The sequence below is a fragment of the Onychostoma macrolepis genome, chromosome 05 (assembly GCF_012432095.1).
Source record: "Onychostoma macrolepis isolate SWU-2019 chromosome 05, ASM1243209v1, whole genome shotgun sequence".
Taxonomy (NCBI): Eukaryota; Metazoa; Chordata; class Actinopteri; order Cypriniformes; family Cyprinidae; genus Onychostoma; species Onychostoma macrolepis.
Genome location: NC_081159.1, coordinates 16967922 through 16987589, shown reverse-complemented (window position 1 = coordinate 16987589; position 19668 = coordinate 16967922). Strand labels below are relative to the sequence as shown.

Below are 19668 nucleotides of genomic sequence, written 5' to 3'. Positions count from 1 at the left end.
TTTGCAGTCATGACCTAACAACATGTAAGCCAAGTTTTTATTTCAGACTTAAGTTAAAACGCAGAATAACGGGATTCAAAATGAAATCTAATTTTAATCTTACTAACCTCAGTTGGTTTGGCTATAGATTCTCAATAAATACCCTGAGCAGCATATAAATATTAATTCTGTGCTTTCGTGACTGGCCGTAAAGAGAGGAGAGATGCCCCTCAGTGCTCTAAGAGCCCTTTAGAGCATGTTTTCTTTTGTGTTAATGCGCGTAAAAGCTAATGCTTGTCCAAGAAAACGAAAGACAGCATTTTACTACCACCAGACTTCAGCAAGAGAGCCCGGGGCGCTATTTTCATTGCACAGAAAATGCCTTGACCTGAAAAAACAAAAGCGTGTGATATTTAACTCGTGCAGTTCAATAGAGTTTCCCCGGAGAACAGCGGCTGCGAGCGGACCTCATGTGCACTGTTCAAAAACTACACACGGTCTTATTAGGGACATAGCACAGACATTTATTGTTTTTGCTGTTTTGTAATAACTGACCGTTCGCAAAACCTTACCGTTACTGTTGCCATGACCGACAAACAATGCTGCTCTCACACTCTCACGAAGTGACAAATACATCGCAAAGCAAAGAGGAAACTGACAAAACACCGACAGCTAAGACAGAGCAGGTTAACGTTACTTCTGATATGAAGCAAGGTCTCAGGACCCTCAGCTTTTAAATTGAGTCATTTTTAAAGAAGAAAAAAAAAAAACGTTTTGTGGCTCTTCAACTTGTCGTGACCTCGTGACAGATCACTGTATTGCCTCAGTTCAAACACTTGAACCGGTGGACCAGTAATAGTTTAAGGAGTGGGACGATGACATGAAGCGACTTTAGCTGCATTGAAAACAGAGGAGCGCACATGTGCATATACAACTCCCGATCGGGGCGAAGTTCGTGGGATTTTGTCCACAGAATGATAAGAGCACATGTATTATAAATTAAATTATATTACATATTATTTTATTATTTAAAGGAACACTCCACTTTCTTTTCCTTTTTTTGGAAATAGGCTCATTCTCCAACTCTCCCAGAGTTAATAAATTGAGTTTTACCGTTTTGGAATCTATTCAGCCGATCTCCGGGTCTAGCGATAGCACATTTAGCATAGTTTAGCATAGATCATTGAATCCGATTAACGGTAGACCAGTAGCATCGCGTTCAAAAATGACCAACGAGTTTCCTTATTTTTCCTATTTAAAACTAGACTCTTCTGTAGTTCTATCGTGTACTAAGACTGGCGGAAAATGAAAAGTTGCTATTTTCTAGGCCTTTATGATTAAAAACTATACTCCCATTCCGGCGTAATAATCAAGGAAGTTTGCTGCCGTTGTTGTGCCCATTTTGGACCCCTGCCAAATTATTACCCCCTCTCGTTGAAATCGCTACCTGATAGCCTAATCCTAACCCCTCTCCCACACCTAACCCTAACCCTACCAATACTAGGGGGGTAATAATCCGGCGGGGGTCAAAATTGGGCACAACACCGGACATCAAGTACTTTAAAGGAATATGTCCTTAGCTTATTGCCGTTACCATGGCAGCCAACAACAGCACAGTTTAACCCTCCGCACATTTTTATATTTAGTTATATTGAAAAAGTTTCAATTCAGTCGATGTTTTTTACCCAGTTTTAACATGCATTTCTATGGAGACAGGCCGTAGTTGTGGGGCAAAAAGGCGGATACAAGCGGTGGCACATAATATCCGCGTTCTGATTGGTCAGATCGCCTGTCAATCAAGCTCTTTGCGAACGGTCAATTCTGTGTATTTATAAACAAACTGTAACCTTCAGAAAACCTTTTTAATTTTTTTTTAGAAAAAAAACAAATTAAACAAAACAAAATCAAAACTGCAAAAGAAAATGAAACAAAACAACAACAAAAAAAAAAAAAAACCAAAACAAAACCCTTCTGAAGTCAGATTTAGCTAAAATTTTCATCAAGCTTATCTCCAAATAATAGCCAAATTAGAAAGATGCACAAATCTGAAACATTTCATATTCATTACAACAAATCAGCAAGTTTGTCTAAACAGGTTTTATAAAACTGGACAATTGAGATAATCGCCAAGATTTCCATGCAGCTGCTGGACCAAAAAAAGAAAAGAAAAAAGTTTCATCTAATTAGGTGATGTCAGGTGAGGGACGTGCTAATGACAACACTTCCAGGCTCCATCTAACAATATTTATGCACCCAAATCCAAACATCAGACACAACAATGCCATCTAAACCTGGAAAAGGGTATTAGGTTTTGTTTAAACTCGTGTAAGCAGACAGACTGCTTTGTTTACATGAACATGTGTGTATTTATGTGTATGTGGGTTTATAGCAATACTTTGAGGAAACATTGCTGAAAAATGTCCACAGAAGTTAGCTAAGTCAAAAACAAAAGCATTCTTTCGATTGTCATCGAAAAGAAAAATAATTCAAAAAGTCTGTTTTATTAAAAAAAAATTAAAATCAGTCAGCTGAGTTTCTATTATGGCTGGTCTTTAGTAATTATAGTTAGATTTATTAAAAAAACAACAACAACAACAACAACAACGTCTAAGGTTTATTTAGATAGCTAGGTAAATATATGCTTTTGTGAATGCTCGTACACATGCGTGTTTGTATATGAAAAGGCGCATGCAGTCATGCATTAACTGAGGATGTTTTTTTTTTAAATTGCATATGCTGAGCACGGGCTCTTGGATGGCGCAGCAAGGAGAGTTTGCGTGTCTGGCCGGCGGCCAGTTCACAGCCCAGCTGGATATCGCTGAACTGCTCTTGCAACCTCCCTACAGCCCAGCGTGTCACTTCGGGATTATTTCCGTGGTACAAAGTTTGTTCAACCTCTCTCTCTCTATACTGGTTAGGGCTGCTCTGATTTCATCAGCGTGCCACACAGGTTATTGCTCTGACAGCGGCGCAATCCCTAATGAACAGCTTGATATGGGGGAAGGAATGTTTTGTTGACCAAAACAGTTTTTAGTCTCAATTAATTCTGCTGTCAAAACAAATGAAGGGCAACCAAAAGCCTGAACCTCCAGTCTAGACCCCTGTGGATACATAGTTTAACTGGGCTACCTGTGTATGGAATATTATATACATACAGTGCATAAGAAACATTTGGATGTTTTGGGTTAGTTTCTTTTTAAAATTAAATTAATACATTTTATTCGGCAAAAACAAATTAACTGATCAAATTAAGTAAAAAAAATGACAGTTAGAAAGTTTTTAAACTTTTTTATTATTATTTTATTATTAAAAATATTAAGCAGAACAACTATTAACATTGATAAGACATGTTTCTTGTGCACCAAATCAGCATATTAGAAAGATTTCTGAATGATTGTGTGACACTAAGGCATTCAGCAAATAAATTAAGAATAAATATTCAATAAATGACATACATTAATAAATGACATAAAATATATTAAATTGAAAAACTGAAAACAGTTCTTTTAAATAAAAAAAAATTAAATGCTAATGTGCATTAATTATATTAACAGTGTTGTATTATAAGTAACTATGTAATCATTTTTTGTTATTGATAATATAATATAACATAATAGAGAGTTGTGAGAAAGCTATATTTTAGCTTAAGTGTGTTTTCCATTAGCGTCACCAAACAAGAAAAAAATGATTGTTTTCAGAACAAAACAAAACAAAGATAGTCCCACCTCAAACTCACGCCATTGGCTGAGCTGATGTCAAAGTGTCAAATGTTTTGAAACTTCACTAAGAGAGGTAAAATATTCTAGGATGCCATACAGCTTTCAAGCCAAGAAAAAGGCAAAATCCAGTGTCTAGTGTACAACATTTATATTGTTAATATAATTGCTGGCTAAACTGGTTTAATTGTGCCCCACACTCCTTTAGCTTCAAGCTAAATTATATTCTCTATGTAAAATGTGAAAAAAAACACCACCCTGTGAAAGGAGGGAGAAGCAGGAGGTTAAACGAAAGATCACGGAGGAATAAGTGAGGAAAAATAGCAAGAGCACAGGGGGAAGTGTAGCCATGTCAAGCTCTATCAATTTCTAGTGGCTTAATCTTATGTAAAGGTGGGCAAGCTTGACATTCCACTTAGCATGTGACGCTAGCGTTAGCATGTGACAGCCAGTGCTTGCTGAGACCAGGGCTGAAAACCCCTGTAAGGGTCAGAGCTCCACAAATCCTCCAGTGTAAACTCCACTGTGCTACAGCAGTCAAGTCAAACATACTCCATTTGTGTGTTTACAGTGCAGACTAATGCTTATTTTCATCATTAAGTCAGTTGGTTATGAACTCATGACCAGTCTTGTTAATAATATCAAGTGCAAAGTATTTCGGTGCCAGAGGTTAATGCCGTGTGTGAGAGATTTGGCTGTGTTACCTGGTCTCTCTTTGCCTGTTCCTTTGCTTTCTGCCAGTTTCTGTATGAGGCTCTCAACAGAAGTGTTCTCCATGTTTTTCACAAATTCTTCTTGGACCTTAAACATAATAAAACATACAAAAAAAAAAAAACATTACATGCACTCATTCAGTACATTCACTGCGACAGCATAGCAGAGAGTATATAATAAAAGTACATCTGTATGTTAATGCAGTAGACATATAATGCGTATAAAAGCATGAAAAGCATTAGATGTCTTTTTTGGTTCCATAAAAACATATTTTAGATTAGGTTTAGGTTACACTTTATTTCGATAGTCCACTTCTACTAACTATAAGTAACTTTGTAACTACATGTCAACTAATTCTCATTAATATGCAACTACATGTCTACTAACTCTTAGTAGGGTAGGTTTAGGGTTAGTAGAATAAGTCGACATACACTTGCAAAGTTTCTCATAGTCAGTATGTTGTATGTTGTGGACCCATCAAAATAAAGTGCAGGCAGTCTACTAATACTCTAATGACTGCTAGTTGACATGTAGTCGCAAAGTTACTTACTGTTAGTAGAATGTCTAAAGTGGACTATCGAAATAAAGTGTTACCTAGGTTTATGTTATGTTACCCTTTAAAGTACCATGTGACACATTTGGTTTACTTCAAATTAACATGTTAAAAAGTAACATGTTTATTCATAAATTTTATGATACATTTATGATAAATAAACTTAAATGTACTAATACATGTAAAATTAACATTAACTGTGATTAATCAATGCTGTCAAAGTATTGTTCATTTTGTATTTCATGTTAGGATTTACATTAAACTAAGTTAACAAATCAAACCTTATAGTGACCACATATTTTTTTTGTTTCAACAATACAAAGACTGACATCAGTAGGAAGATTAAAGGGGTTTCTACAACAGACTGTATGTTTGAATTTTCCTTATCCAATTGTACCAAAGGGACCCAGTAAGCTCTTAAAAAGCCAGGAAAGGCTAAGTGACATTGACTGTACAACTGTACCAAGACTTTGTTCAGAATTGGCAACATTTGACCAGGCAAAATAGGTCACAGACTGCTCACTCTTCTGAGCAGACTTTATGTCATTTGATAGTATGGTCATAACATGAAGAGAATGCTAAATAATGAGATATTTATGTTGCACATCATACATGCAAGCTCAAAAGATTTTAAATGAGAACATCTCTGTGACACACACTCCTACGTCATCAACTGCTGTGCTCCTATTCTGCGTGTGTGAAAAAAATACTTATACCCAAATACACTACCATTCAAAAGTTTCAGAAGATTCAGAAGAAATGAATGATTTTACACCGTAGGAATGCATTAATTCAGGATCAAAAGTGACACTGAATTCAAATCTGGTCATATGGTCGTCAGTGCTACGTAATGTGTTATGATCACTGCCTTCACTCTCAGTGCTTCACCATATTACCAGAACTAGAGCTGTATCCCATGCAAGCAAGACTGAGGTTTTGGAAAAGGACAGGGTTGAGAGCTAGGGCACGCAATGAGGATGTGACTAGTGACATTATTTCCCAAGGTGATCGCTTTGACTGTCTTTGTTTTTATAGGCCTCAAGGGATGGTGACAAATTCAATATGTCTTCCACACATCTCCACTGCTGACGCAATGCTTAGCTTTCATAACTGATGTGTTTTCACACAGCACTTCATAAAAGCATTTGTCAGTTTGATTCAGTATCCATGTCCTTTTTGCCTGTTTGTGGACCAGAGGAGCTGACTGACAGCATGTAAAGCTGTGTAAAAATCTTCAATAAAATTTTTTGAACCCATGAACCGAACCAAACCAACCAGCTCTGAAACAGGGTTATAACAGTTTACAACTAAAACCATAAAAAATAAATAAATAAATAATTATTTAAAGTAAATGTAAATGTTGACTGAAATTAAACGAAAACTGAAAAAATAAAATTCTCTAAAAAAAAAACAGAAAAAAACTAAACAAAACAACAGACATTTAAAAATAAATAAATAAATAAATAAAACTTTAAAACTAAAATAATGGAGAATATAAAAAAAAAATGAAAGCATTCAAAATATGAATAAAATCTACAATAGTATTTTAATAATACTAAAATAGTGCTCTGAAATGAATCACTTAAAAAAAATAATCCTAGGCTAAACTACGTAACTGAAAGAAAAAAAAAATTGGTAACACTTTACAATAAGGTTCATTAGTTAACAACATTAGTAAACATGAACTAAGAATGAACAATACTTCTACAGCATTTATTAATATTAGTTAATGTTAATTTCAGCATTTACTAATGCATTATTAAAATCACAAGTTGTGTTTGTTAACATTAGTTAATGCACTGTGAACTAACATGAATAAACAATGAACAACTGTATTTTCATTAAGTAACATTAGATTAATAAATAGTGCAATAAATGCATTGTTCATTGTTTGTTCATTTTAACAAATGACACCTTATTGTAAAGTGTTACCAAAAATGTATATGTATATATGTGTGTGCATATATATATATATATATATATATATATATATATATATATAAGGGATAATCAATGGCTAGCTGTGCATTAAGCGATTTGAATGCACGACGTGGAGGTGAAGAACCACCCGACGCACAGCGGAGTGCATTCAAACGTTTAATGCACAGCTAGCCGTTGATTATCCCGTTTATGCCATGGTCATTTCCCAGCATTCATATATTAAAGATGTTAACAATATTTGTGCTGCAATATTTGACCGGAACGATAAAAATGACGGTTATTTTCGGCTGTATTACTGTTCAACTGTAACTGTATGTTACTATGGTTACCAATGTTTATAGGAAGCGCATTAATATCAAAGACTATAGAATACCTCCCCAATTACCCTAGCAACCGCGTAGCAACACCTTAGCAACCACCCTGGGTAGCCAAGCAAACGCGTAGCAACACCCTACCCTAGCAACCGCTTAGCAACCACCCCGGGTACCCTAGCAACCGCATAGCAACACCTTAGCAACCACTCCGGGTACCCTAGCAACTGCATAGCAACACCTTAGCAACCACCCCAAGTACCCTAGCAACACCATCTGACTCTATCTATCTATCTATCTATCTATCTATAATCTGACTCTATCTATCTAACTATTTATCTATCTATCTAATATTCCTATCTATCTATCTATCTATCTATCTATTTAAAATTCCTATCTATCTATATGTCTATCTATTTAATATTCCTATCTATCTTGTTTATTTAAACTTCAGACTTCTTCAAATGAACACCTTCAAACTGCAAGCTATTAAAACTACATTTAATAGGTCAGACTTTCTTAAGCCAACTTCAAAGTTTGTTCACAAACTTTTTTATCTAGTCTTAAAGAGACTTTGTTAATATAGAACGTGATTAAACTGACCTGGAACCACTGATCTATAATAGAGAAGATCAGTGCCTGGAACTACCTGTGCAGTTCAATGAATTTAATCAACACCTGCCAGCCAATCAGAATCCAGTATTCAGACAGACCATGGCATAAATAAATAAATAAATAAATAAATAAATATATGTGTGTGTGTGTGTGTGTGTACACATACACACAATTCCATGTATAAAACAATTATTAAAAATGTTATAATGTTTTAACTGTATAACTTAATTTACTGCAAAATATTCAGATATTCAGTATACAAATATGTAAGTAACTTAAGAGTGTAGTGACGGTGCTTCATGGGAGTGGGTAGTGGGTCCAAGGGTTGTGTAGTACTTTACTGGGGATTTGGCAAGTAAACACTTTTTTTATGATCTGGAAAACACTGACCATTAACTACACAAATGCATATACCATCACTTAACTGTCCCATAGCTTGTTTTTCTTTAAAGGTTTATGTACAACATCATTAAAGAATCTGGCTCAGTTCTAGATCCCATTGTTACATCAAGATACCAAAACTAATGTCATGTATAGACGAACAGTGACACTAACTGTTGCATGAGCAAATGCTGCACTTGAAAGTAGATTCAACTCATTTGCATGCAACAGAAACAGTATAAACATAATAACCACAGAAATACTCAAATCTTATTTCTCCACAGGCTCAAAGCTGAACACAAGAGTGTGTGTGGTTAGGAGGAAGCCCAAACCAGAGCATGCAACAGTTCTGTGGTCAATAACCAGTAAAATGCCAAACAGAGACAGTTTTGCTCTGGGTGTGTAGAAATGCACATTCAGTTGCCTTCACGGTAATGTGAATAAAAGGGTTTGCATATGTTATAAATCACTCTGAATTAGCGGCAACTGGTTTGTGGATTGATAAGGAAGGACTAATTAGACAGCCTTATGCTATGAAGTTCATTTCTATTTATTTGACTTCTGCACATCTAAGGGTCTCTGGCGCCCCTTCAGCTAAACAATGATACAACAGCCAGATCTCACAGACGTAATTCAGTGTTGCCAGACCTTTTCAGCACTGAATTTTACTATTTCAGTTGTTTTGAGATTACTGGATAAGGACTTATATATATACACACACACACACTTTTATTATTACTACATTTGTGTGAATAAATTGAAGAGTCATTGACTCATCTGTGTGTGTATTTCTTTGCTTACCTCTCCTATCTGTATATGTGTCTCTTCAACAGACTGACAGTATGAATGGATAATCTCCTGCATACGCAGTACATGTTCCTCTTCAATGCCCTGGAATTTCTGTAGACACAAACACACAACCTTTAATTGACTTATCTTTTTGAAATGGTACAAAAGCAGTTTAAATATGGATAATACTAGTTTTAGTTTCTCGAAAAGTGAAGCTGAAAGCAGATGTTGGTAATGATACTTAATCAGACAGAATCTTTTTCCACAACAATCCTGTGTGTGTGTCTCTTATATTGTTGGCACAACTCTATGATTAGCCTATTTGGGTGGTCTGACAAGCTAAAAAGTGCTTAACATGCACAAACACAGTGAAAATAAATATGCATGTGTGTATGTGGGATGTGTGTGTGTGTGTGTGTGTCAAGGATGGCTGCATGCCTGATTTGCTGTTTATGCTCCTCTCAGACTGACAGTAGGGTTTTAGAAGATTTAAGTGGAAGAGGAGAAAAAAAATGAGGAAATGAGCGGAAACAAGATAATGACAGTATAAGTCAGAGCATGTGTGACCACAGGGAAAAATGTGTTTGTGCATGCGTGTGTGGATCATGTAAAGAAACATCAATAAAAAGCTTAAGCTTTGTATGTTTGAAGACTCCGTGGCTATGATTTGGGACTGAAAAATAAATGTGCGGGATGGGTAAGAGTGTTTCCTGCACAAAGCTACTGAATTTAAAACACCAAAGGCAAAAGACATTATATTTAGAAATTACATATTAAGTTGTGAGCTTACAGTCTTCAGTGTGATGAGATAAAAAAAAAAACAAAGATAATGTACCACAAAATAATGCATTTTAAAATGAAAAAAAAAAAAAAAAGATTATATATATATATATATATATATATATATATATATATATATATATATATAATTTTAAGATTTAATTCATGCTTATATATACATGTGTGTGTTACCAATTTAAAAGAGTGTATCCAACCCATGGGTTGTGTATATATTTTATATATAATATAGAAATAATTATTATATTTAATGTGTCTTATATTAATTTAGTGGGTCTGATATTAATATTGCTAATCCATATCAAGCTGTATAAAAGCTCTCAACAATATACAAACATGCTTCACACACACACACACACACCCTGCAGAGACAATTAGCGATTTCAACAAACACACTCATGCACACTTCACACAGTCGGTTTCTTCACCTGTGCGGTTTCTGTCATTCTTTGCTCAAATTCTGTCTTTGCATTGGCATATTTCTCCACATATGACTTATAGGTCTCTGTGGCTTTCTTGACCTTCAGTCCAGCCTGCAAACAAACAGAGAAAACTTCACATATTTAGACACCTTAGAGAATGTGTTTTGGCCTTTCCTTTGTATCTGCTGAATTGTCTCTAACATCTAGCACAGCTTGACTCAGTGGATGAAGGGAGATTCCTACATGGGTTAATCCTACAAACTTTCAACTTTCAAACAATTCATGTATGTCTAAGTCTGTGTGTGTACCTTGTCCAGGTCTCTCTGTGTGGCCCCCTCTTTACGCATGCGTTCTTGCTCTAGTGTCTTGTTGATGTAGTTCTCTTTGCTCTTCTGTAAGGCCTGTGACACACTCTGGATGTTCTGCACAGCCTCCAGTGTGGACGCCACCTCCTCCTTTGTCTACATGCCAGAGAAACCAGAAAGAGCTTTAGTATTATCTTTAAAATATGTAATTTCCGCAGTCCTAATTGTCTCAATTTTCTTAATTTTATATATATTTATATTTTTTAACTGCCATAACCGGTCAAATGTTTTTGAAACCAGTCTCTTCTGATCCCCAAAGCTGCAGTAATAGTAATATTATTTCAATTTAAAATAGCTGTTTTCTACGTAAATATACAGTATTTTAAAATGTAATTTAATTGCTTTGATCAAATGTAATTTTCAGAATCATTACTCCTGTCTTTAGTGTTACATGACCATTCAGACATCATTCTAATATACAGATATGCTGCTCTGTTATGATCAATAATTATAATGGTCCTTATTATTATCAGTATTGAATACATGTTTTCTGCTTCATACTTTTGTGAAAACAGTGATGCACTTGATTTTTCAGGATTCTCTGATGAATAGAAAGTTCAAAATAGTATCATTTAGAAATTAATAGAAATCTTTTGTAACATTATATGTCTTTATTGTCACTTTTGATCAGTTTAATTTGTCCTTGCTGAAGACTGGAGTAATGATGAAAATTCAGCTTTGAATCACAGAAATGAATTATATTTTTAAATATATTAAAAGGTTATTTTATATTGAAATAATATTTCACAGTATTAGTGTTTCTATTGCATTTTTTGATTAAAAATGTTAATGATCCCAACATTTTGACTGGTAATGATTTACAGTAAATTAACCATTCAAATTTACAATGATGATAAACTTGTATATTTGAGAAAGTCTACATAATTTAAATAAACTATCACTCGGAACCGAATTAGAAATGGACCAGCAGACAGCTCAAAATGTCAAATTACATTTGCAGATATTTCAAAATTGATTTAACAAAGTACCAACAGATGCTGAATGAAATATGAAGTATGAAACATACTGAAGAAATCAGGCCATGATTGGAAAAAGCCATTAGGTTTCTGTTTGTGCAAATTGCACAAATATTTAATATGTGCAAATATGTATTAAGAAAAAAATACTGAGAAGATAAGACCCCTCACCACCTGACACACAGAGAAGCACATTCAAATTTGTTTTCTGTTTAGTCACAGCACCTGGCTGATGTTCCTTGATGCCTTTCAAATTAACTGCAAGATATCAAACACTGTTTCTCTGCACATGCACAAAAACCATGTTCACTCCAAAGACTTGACTTTTTTGCTTTTCAAACTGAAACTAACAAACTGAAAAGTAAGCCTGGGATCTTATTAGAATTATTAATTATTTAATTACAAATATTAATTATAAAAATATATCAAAACTACCTCAAATAAATATATGTTTCTCTCTATACATATGGTTGAATAAAATACATTTCTAAATAAGCAACAATATTTCAGATTTAATAAAGAATAATATTATCTAGAGATTACTACTAACACCATTACTAATTTTTGTTTTGTTTTCTCACAAAACATAACAAAAAAACTCAAGATAACCTTCTTTTGAGATAGCAAACAGACAAATTAACAAATTATTACTATTATTATTCTTGCTACAAGATTCATTTTTAGAAGTTTTAATGTGAGGACAAGGACCATATCCATGAACAGTTCAGAGATGTGAAGTTAACAGTGGGAGATACTGTACAGGACCATTATTATTAATATGTAATTATATCTCCATTTCATATGATACTCCTCGCTCTGTTTTTGAAAGATGGATATAGGTTTTCATCTTACAGTGATTACATACCAGACTTCTGATGTTTTTTATGGAATGACATGTGTACCGCAGACTCATTTAGCTGAGAAATTGGGTTCATGCTTCGCTAGGCGGTATGTTATGAGCAAACTTACATGGATATTAATCAAACACCAAAGATGACGGCAGCTCCCATACCTTCTTATGATTTTTGGCTTGTTCCTCCACATATTTCTGGACTTCCTTGATGAGCTCTTGAAGTTTGCGAACCAGCTCCATGTGACACGCTGCCAGTTTTTCGGTGGACTGTTTAAACACATCCCACACCGGTGCAAACGTCCTGTGGAACAAATGGCCGTTTCATTTTGTTCCGTAGGCATAATACTCCACACACATTGTACAAATAAAACGGAAAATGTGTTAAACATGATTTGTGATTTAACACCAAGGTGTGTTTATTCTCTCAATATCAGATTTATCCTCTGGTCCTGCTGTTTTTAATGGAACAGCTCTGTGCAAGGTTTAATGACACTATAATGTCTGTACTGACAATATGATAAGTGAGGGGGGTGCGAAATTCGCATTCTGTGGAATAAAGCACCGCAGGCCAGTAAAACACCAGCTTTCATTTCACACAACTGCATCTTGCATATTTTGCAAATAGTTATTGTACAAACCTTGGCTATTTCAGCATAATGGCACCATAATAGCAATAACAATGAGTTAATTGCTTTCTTCCTGCAGATCTTTTTGAAGTAGCTTATGAAGTTTTGCCTGACTGGCAATATGTCTTGCATTAGAAAGGAAAGTACAGCAAGTTTGCCAGAATAAAGTTTATATAGAATAAAGATTCAAAAATGTTCCAGGCAGGTAAGTGAACAGCTGTGGGTATTAATTTTGTTTCCTTGCATGTAATGAGCTTAGGCTTCATGGATAAAGCCTGAGAGACATTGAAATGATGTGGGTTTTCCAGCTCATTATAAGTACATTATTGAAATGATGTTCATAATGAACCCACTGGGCTTGTGAACCCTTAGACTCACACGTGCACATGCACACATACATGTACACGGATGAATAAAACAAAAGCAGGTCAGTACACTTAAATCAAAACACGAAAAGAACTAGTGTCTGTGAATATTAAGCCGCCAAATACTATTTAAATATAAATCCTGCATGTTCTGCGTGTCTCTGTGTGAACGAATGGCGCAGACGCACGGTTTCATTTACTATGCACATAATGAAGTGCACGTGATGAGCACATGAATATAGTCGCTAGAACTACTCTGAGAATCTGACAGTTACCGTTTATTGTGAGAAAAACTATTGTTATATCATATTCGCATAGAAACACAAAGGTCTTCACAGCAACCCGTCAAAATAAAAGTTTGGTTTAACTTGAAGAAACTGTGACAGAAATATATTACTTAATGTAATGACAATACTTCTACTACTAATAAAAATATTAAAACATTATTTCTAAGGAATATTTACCAGAAACAAATTATTTACCAGAATTTAAGATATTTATTTATTTAAGAAAAATATAAATAAAAAAATATTAAAATAATAATAATAATAAAAAAAATCAATTAATTAGAGATACTTTTGATTATTACAATTTAATTAAACCATTAAAATGGAATCCAGAAAATTAATGGAAAACACAGAATTTGGTAAAAAATAAAACTGAATTAGAGAAAGGTCTTGAATAGGGCCATAGGGCCTTTAAAAAAAAAAAATTGGTTAATCTTTTAATAAACTGCTGTTAAACTGGGTATGTTTCATGATTTCAATTAATTAGACTTGCTTTTTGATTAATAAAATTTAATTTAACCAATAAAACAGAGAAAAATATAATTTGGGAAAAAATAAAACAGATTTCATAGGGCCCTACATACAGTCTTACCCTAGCTGAGAGCAGTTGCTGGCAGTCTTGGCCAGTTTGGTCATTGATCTTGAATACGCCTCCTCTATGGTGGCTCTGTGACAAAAGGGGAGAAAACTATATGTGAGTAATCAATCAAACCCAAAAACTGACAGGCCATCTAATGCTGATTATTATTTAGAATAAAAAATCCTTTATACAACATTTTGATTTTACTCTCACAAACATTTACACATACTTACAAACAACAGTAACAATCATTAAAAAAAAAAAAAAAAAAAATGGAGAAAAAATGTATTTAAAAAAATTATTTAAATGAAAATATAAGTGTTGCTCCATGCAAGTTGCGCAAATGACACTGATACATCTACATATAGGCAAACAAAGGCCTTTGCTTGAAAACAGTTTAGCAATTGTGCCTCCACATTCATTTTACAAAACTAAAAAGATTTTTACATTTTTACAACAAGCAGAAGAAAAAGCAGTTAAAAGTTTGAGATATCTGAGCGAAGCCCGCGGTGTATTGGTCACTATGTAATCCCCAAAATTGTTACTTGTGTCATTTCATAGTTCAGTTGATTTAATTATTATTCTAAAATGTGAAAAACAGTAAAAACAAAAAGGGTGTACAAAAATTTGATTGGTAGTGTATCCTTACAGTCACTTGCCTAGAGTCATTTGAAAATCTATTGCTATGGTCTTCTTTTTCTGTAAAAAGAGAAAGATCTACAATAGCAAATTAGCCTGAGCGCTGTTTCACCCTGACAGAGACAACATCACACCGTGTCCAGAAGGGGGAGACAGGCACGCTCCATTTGTGGTCAAACCACTCAACGTCCTCTGAAAAAAAAATCTCACAATACAATAGCCAAAAGAACATAAATCAAGACTAAGAACTTGTTCAAATGACACAAATAGCATTTCCAATGGTATTATGAATCCGCAAAATTCCTCTGTCAGTCACAGAGCTCATGAGATGGTTTAAAACGTCTGCACATTTTAAATCTTTCAGAGTGTGAATTCTTTCCATTCGTTTAACACAGCATTGACCGTTAAAACAGGTGAAATGTGTGACGGATGGTGAGGCTTATGGAGGACTTGCAGCATTCCTGCTGAAAAACATTTGGAAGGTTTTAAGAGAAAAGTTTTAAAATAGTTTCCTCTGGAATAGCTGTACTCCCTTGACAGATGTCTTGGTTGTGTGAGCAGAGCTTCAACGCTTGCACAGGTGAATGATCTGACAGAACTGTGCATGTTTTTGTAACAAGAAGATCTCAAATTTTTACTGACATTTTGCAGGTGATGAGATTAAGATCAGGTTTGATGTGGAGTCTGCTGTTTAGTCTACAAAAAGATTTTCTTGTAAAGATTCACTAGTAGAACAGATTTCATAATACTTCACTTATATACAGTTTTATTTTATTATCACTGAATTATTTCATATTTCCAGTTTTTAAAGTTTTTAAATTTTACTAATTTTGTTGTGTGGTTCGTCATTTTTATTAGTTTTTTTTTTAAATCATTTTTGATACTTCTATTCATCTGTAATTTATTTTTATGTCAGTTTTGGTATTAGTAACAGTTTTAGTAGTACTTAAACTTATTTTATAACAGCAAACCAAACTGTTTGATTTTTTTTTTTTAAGTTTAAGTAATATTTATATTTTATTTATAGCTTTATTTCAATAAATAATAATGCTTTTGAACAGATTTAAGTTTTAGTTAACACAATCAACACTGCTAACATACAATCTTTAGGAAGGATGACTGTCTGCGTTATGACAGGCTGTCATGAATACAGTGTACAATCTGAGGTAACTCCCTTCATCCCCTTAAAAACAAGAAGAAGAACAACTAAGCACACACACACACACACACACACACACACACACACGTCTGGTTTGCTATCCTTGTGGGGACTCTCCATAGGCGTAATGCTTTTTCTACTGTACAGACTGTATATTCTATTGCCCTACACCTAAACCTACCCCTTACAGGAAACTTTCTGCATTTTTAGATTTTCAAAAACTTCATTCTGTGTGATTTATTAGCTTGTTTACCCGTGGGGACCTCAATTTAGGTCCCCACCATGACACGAGTCCCCATGAGTCTGTGTGTATTCAGGTTTAAGTCCCCACCTGAAAAGAAAAACAGGTACACACACACACACACACACACACAGTTTTACCTTTCTCTGATGAAGTCTGATAGCTCCTTGCTGGATATCTGGCCATGTTTCATGTTGTGGTACAGTACATCAAATCCATTATTTTTATCGCCCTGCCAAAGAAAGCATACAAATGAATTAAAAGCTACATTTGAGCCACATCACTACGTGTTTTCTCTAAAAAAGGGAAACAGCAAGGAGCAAAGTTAAGAATGACATTTCAAGGATTGAACTTGTTTACCACTTTTGGTTTCTCAACGATCATTGCTGTCATGGTCTGAATGGCATCTAGCTGACTCCTTAAAGCAGACTGGTCCACCATGTTCATCCGCGACATACTTTCGTATCTTTTCCCGTAAGCTGTAAGCTTGGTCTGAACTGTGTAAAGGGTTTCATAGTAACCATGGCTGCAATGCTACGAGTGTCCGATATCAGCATTTTAAAAATGCAAGCGCTAAACTAATGCATAATTCAGATCTGAAAAGATCCGAATACCTCCTCTAATTTTAGAATGACAGAAACACGTATATTTTAATGGCAGCCATGCATATAGACATCTGCTTTATGTACATGCATTAGAAGAGAGAGCACTTACGTAAAAGCAACACAAACACACACATGTACTATGGTGTGCCAAGGGTGTTACCTCTTCCTCCACAAGTTTTTTTTTTTTTACGGTCAACAAATTTTGGCTGACGACTAATGGATACAAATAGTTTTAAATCATATTTTGTTAAAATATTTAAATATTTACAAATGCTTGGTCCTTCTATGTCATTTTTTGGGTGGCAAAATGTGACTGAAATTTAAAGTGCATGTCGGTCATTTCATATTAATATTAATAATAATAAGGCGGTGTTTGCTCAGCACATCTGCTCTGACTGACTATAAATACAGCTGTCATCCATGCCAGCGTAGAACAACAGATATAATCAATTATATATTCTCCAAGGCTTTTTACCCAAGCAAATAATTTACAGTTAATACATCAGATTAATGAACCAAACTGAAACAAGCTAAATTGTAAGCCTTTTTTTCTTTTCTTTTTTTTTTCATTTCTCAAAAGCCAACTGTCAAAATACAGAAATCTGGCACACCACAAGAGTTCAACTAGTGATTCAAAGAGAAGCACAAGAAGAAGAAGAAGAAAAAAAAAAACATCTATCCATAATCATTGTAGTCATGCACTAGCATTCAAAAGTGTGAGATTTTTTAAAATGTTTTTAAAAGAAGTCTCTTACACTCACTAAAACTGTATTTATTTGTTTAAAATAATAATAAAATGTAAAATGTAATTTATTCCTGTGAAGGCAAAGATGAATTTTCATAAATCACTCTAATATGCTGATATTTATTACTATCATCAACACTGAAAATGGTTGTGCTGCTTAAGAGTTTGATGAAATTGAAATACATTTTCTTTTCAGGGTTCTTTGATTAATTCTAAAGTTCAAAAGAATAGCATCTATTTAAAATAGAAATCTAAATGTAACAAGTCTTTACTGACACTTTTGAACAATGTAATGTATCTGTGCTGAATAAAAATACATGAACATGAACCAATAAAAGGAAGGATGAAGCTCTGCTCTCATGTTTATACTGTGTAACTTCCACATCAGCTTTTGTGGACACAGCAAATATCACGCAGTGTGTTTCCTGTAGTGCAAAGACAACTGAGATCTGTGTGAGATTGTAGACTGTGTGTATGTGTGTTGAAAGAACAGCCACAGGAAAGCCAAGCGCTACAGAAGTGACTGAGGAATGCAGTGATATTAAAAAAATACAATAGAAAAACAACAACAACAAACTCAGGAAAATGCTTTGGGCGTCTGCTCATTGAATACCAGCACACCAAAATACCAGTTTGTTCTGTGACGTGCCAAGATGCTACAGCGAGATGTTTAGCAATAGACAACCAATCATAAAGTGCTTCAAAGTCACAGAAAATGTCATATTCCAGTACAAACAATTCTCACATATACTCTCTGAAAAACAAATAACCCACAATGACATTGCCAAAACTATGTCAAATATCTGTGACCTGTTATAAACCCATGACGTTAGCAAAAGAGAAGTTCAGAGAAGTACGATAAACCAGACAAACAGCAGTTGAGGAACAAAGCATGCAGTTTGAAGTTGCTAATTTGAGCGTAGGAAAATGTTCACTGACTCTGATGTTGTGCGTTATGCCTTCCTGTATGTTTGTGTTTCTGTGAGGGGGTTTAAACCACAATTTGGCTCAGGTCAAACCAAGCAGAATTCATATTTAAAGCCAAAACACACAAGAAAAGACATGTGTGTGTTCAAGTTGAACGTGTGTGTATGTGCTTGTTCATGCAGCTGGACTCACAAACTGGGTGAGGTTCCCAATACAGAGACTATGTGCAAAGACCCTGACTGCAACCCCCTCCCCACACACACGCACAGTTTACTTAGCTAACGAAATGAGGACATTCTATTGACTTCTGTTTTCATATATAGCTAGTTATGTATACAATAACATAACCCACACCCTAAACTTAACCGTAACAGAAAACTTTCTGCATTTTCAGAATTTTAAAAAGAGTTTTGTTTCTTTTCTTTTCTTAAACACAATATTTACAAATGAGGACACCCCCAAAAGAGGTTTTGTCAGATTTAGCTCTCCTAATGTAAAAATATGGTAAAGTAGGTACACATACACACACACTTCTCCTTTCTTGGAAGCTCAAATCAAGAATGCCTACATGGAAATTTTGTTACATTTAAAAAATATTCCACCTTCATAAATCTACTCTCGCATGGTCTTCTGCTCATTCCTTTACTTCAATCTAGCAGCACATTCACCTGGAGAATTTCATAACAAGTTTTCCGAATTTGCTATATCTGGGACCCTTTTTGTATTTCCATATAAATCTATCATGCCAACCAAAGAAATTCCTTTGGTAGCGGTCCCATCAGGCCACTGCATAACTTATATTTATATCTTGTTCATGTTGTGGTTAAGGATGTTTCCTTCTTATTTATGCATTATATTAGTTTTCTCTGATATTACACATTGTAAAGTTTGTGTGATACTGCAGAGAAACCAAAGATGTATTATATTATATTAGCAAAATATGTTGTTGTTTAAATAATAATAATAAAAAATAAATTAAATAAAAAAAATAAATTATACATATATTATATGTATATAGTAATTATACATATACATATATTATATGTATATAGTTTTTAAAAAATTGTGGGGTTTTAAATG

The 19668-nt window shown here is 34.4% G+C and overlaps 1 protein-coding gene across 5 annotated transcripts in view; it reads right to left on the bottom strand.

Moving 5' to 3' along the window:
* The window catches only part of fcho2 (FCH and mu domain containing endocytic adaptor 2), a 47558-nt gene that overhangs the window by 22810 nt on the left and 5080 nt on the right, over window positions 1-19668 (bottom strand). For all 5 annotated transcript variants that reach the window (XM_058775290.1, XM_058775293.1, XM_058775291.1 and 2 more), the window contains exons 2-8: window positions 16452-16543; window positions 14285-14359; window positions 12574-12715; window positions 10528-10680; window positions 10226-10330; window positions 9012-9110; window positions 4400-4496 (exon numbers count right to left, since the gene is read on the bottom strand). In XM_058775290.1, the coding sequence (XP_058631273.1) occupies window positions 4400-4496; window positions 9012-9110; window positions 10226-10330; window positions 10528-10680; window positions 12574-12715; window positions 14285-14359; window positions 16452-16543 (763 nt within the window). The remainder of the gene's footprint in view (window positions 1-4399; window positions 4497-9011; window positions 9111-10225; window positions 10331-10527; window positions 10681-12573; window positions 12716-14284; window positions 14360-16451; window positions 16544-19668) is intronic.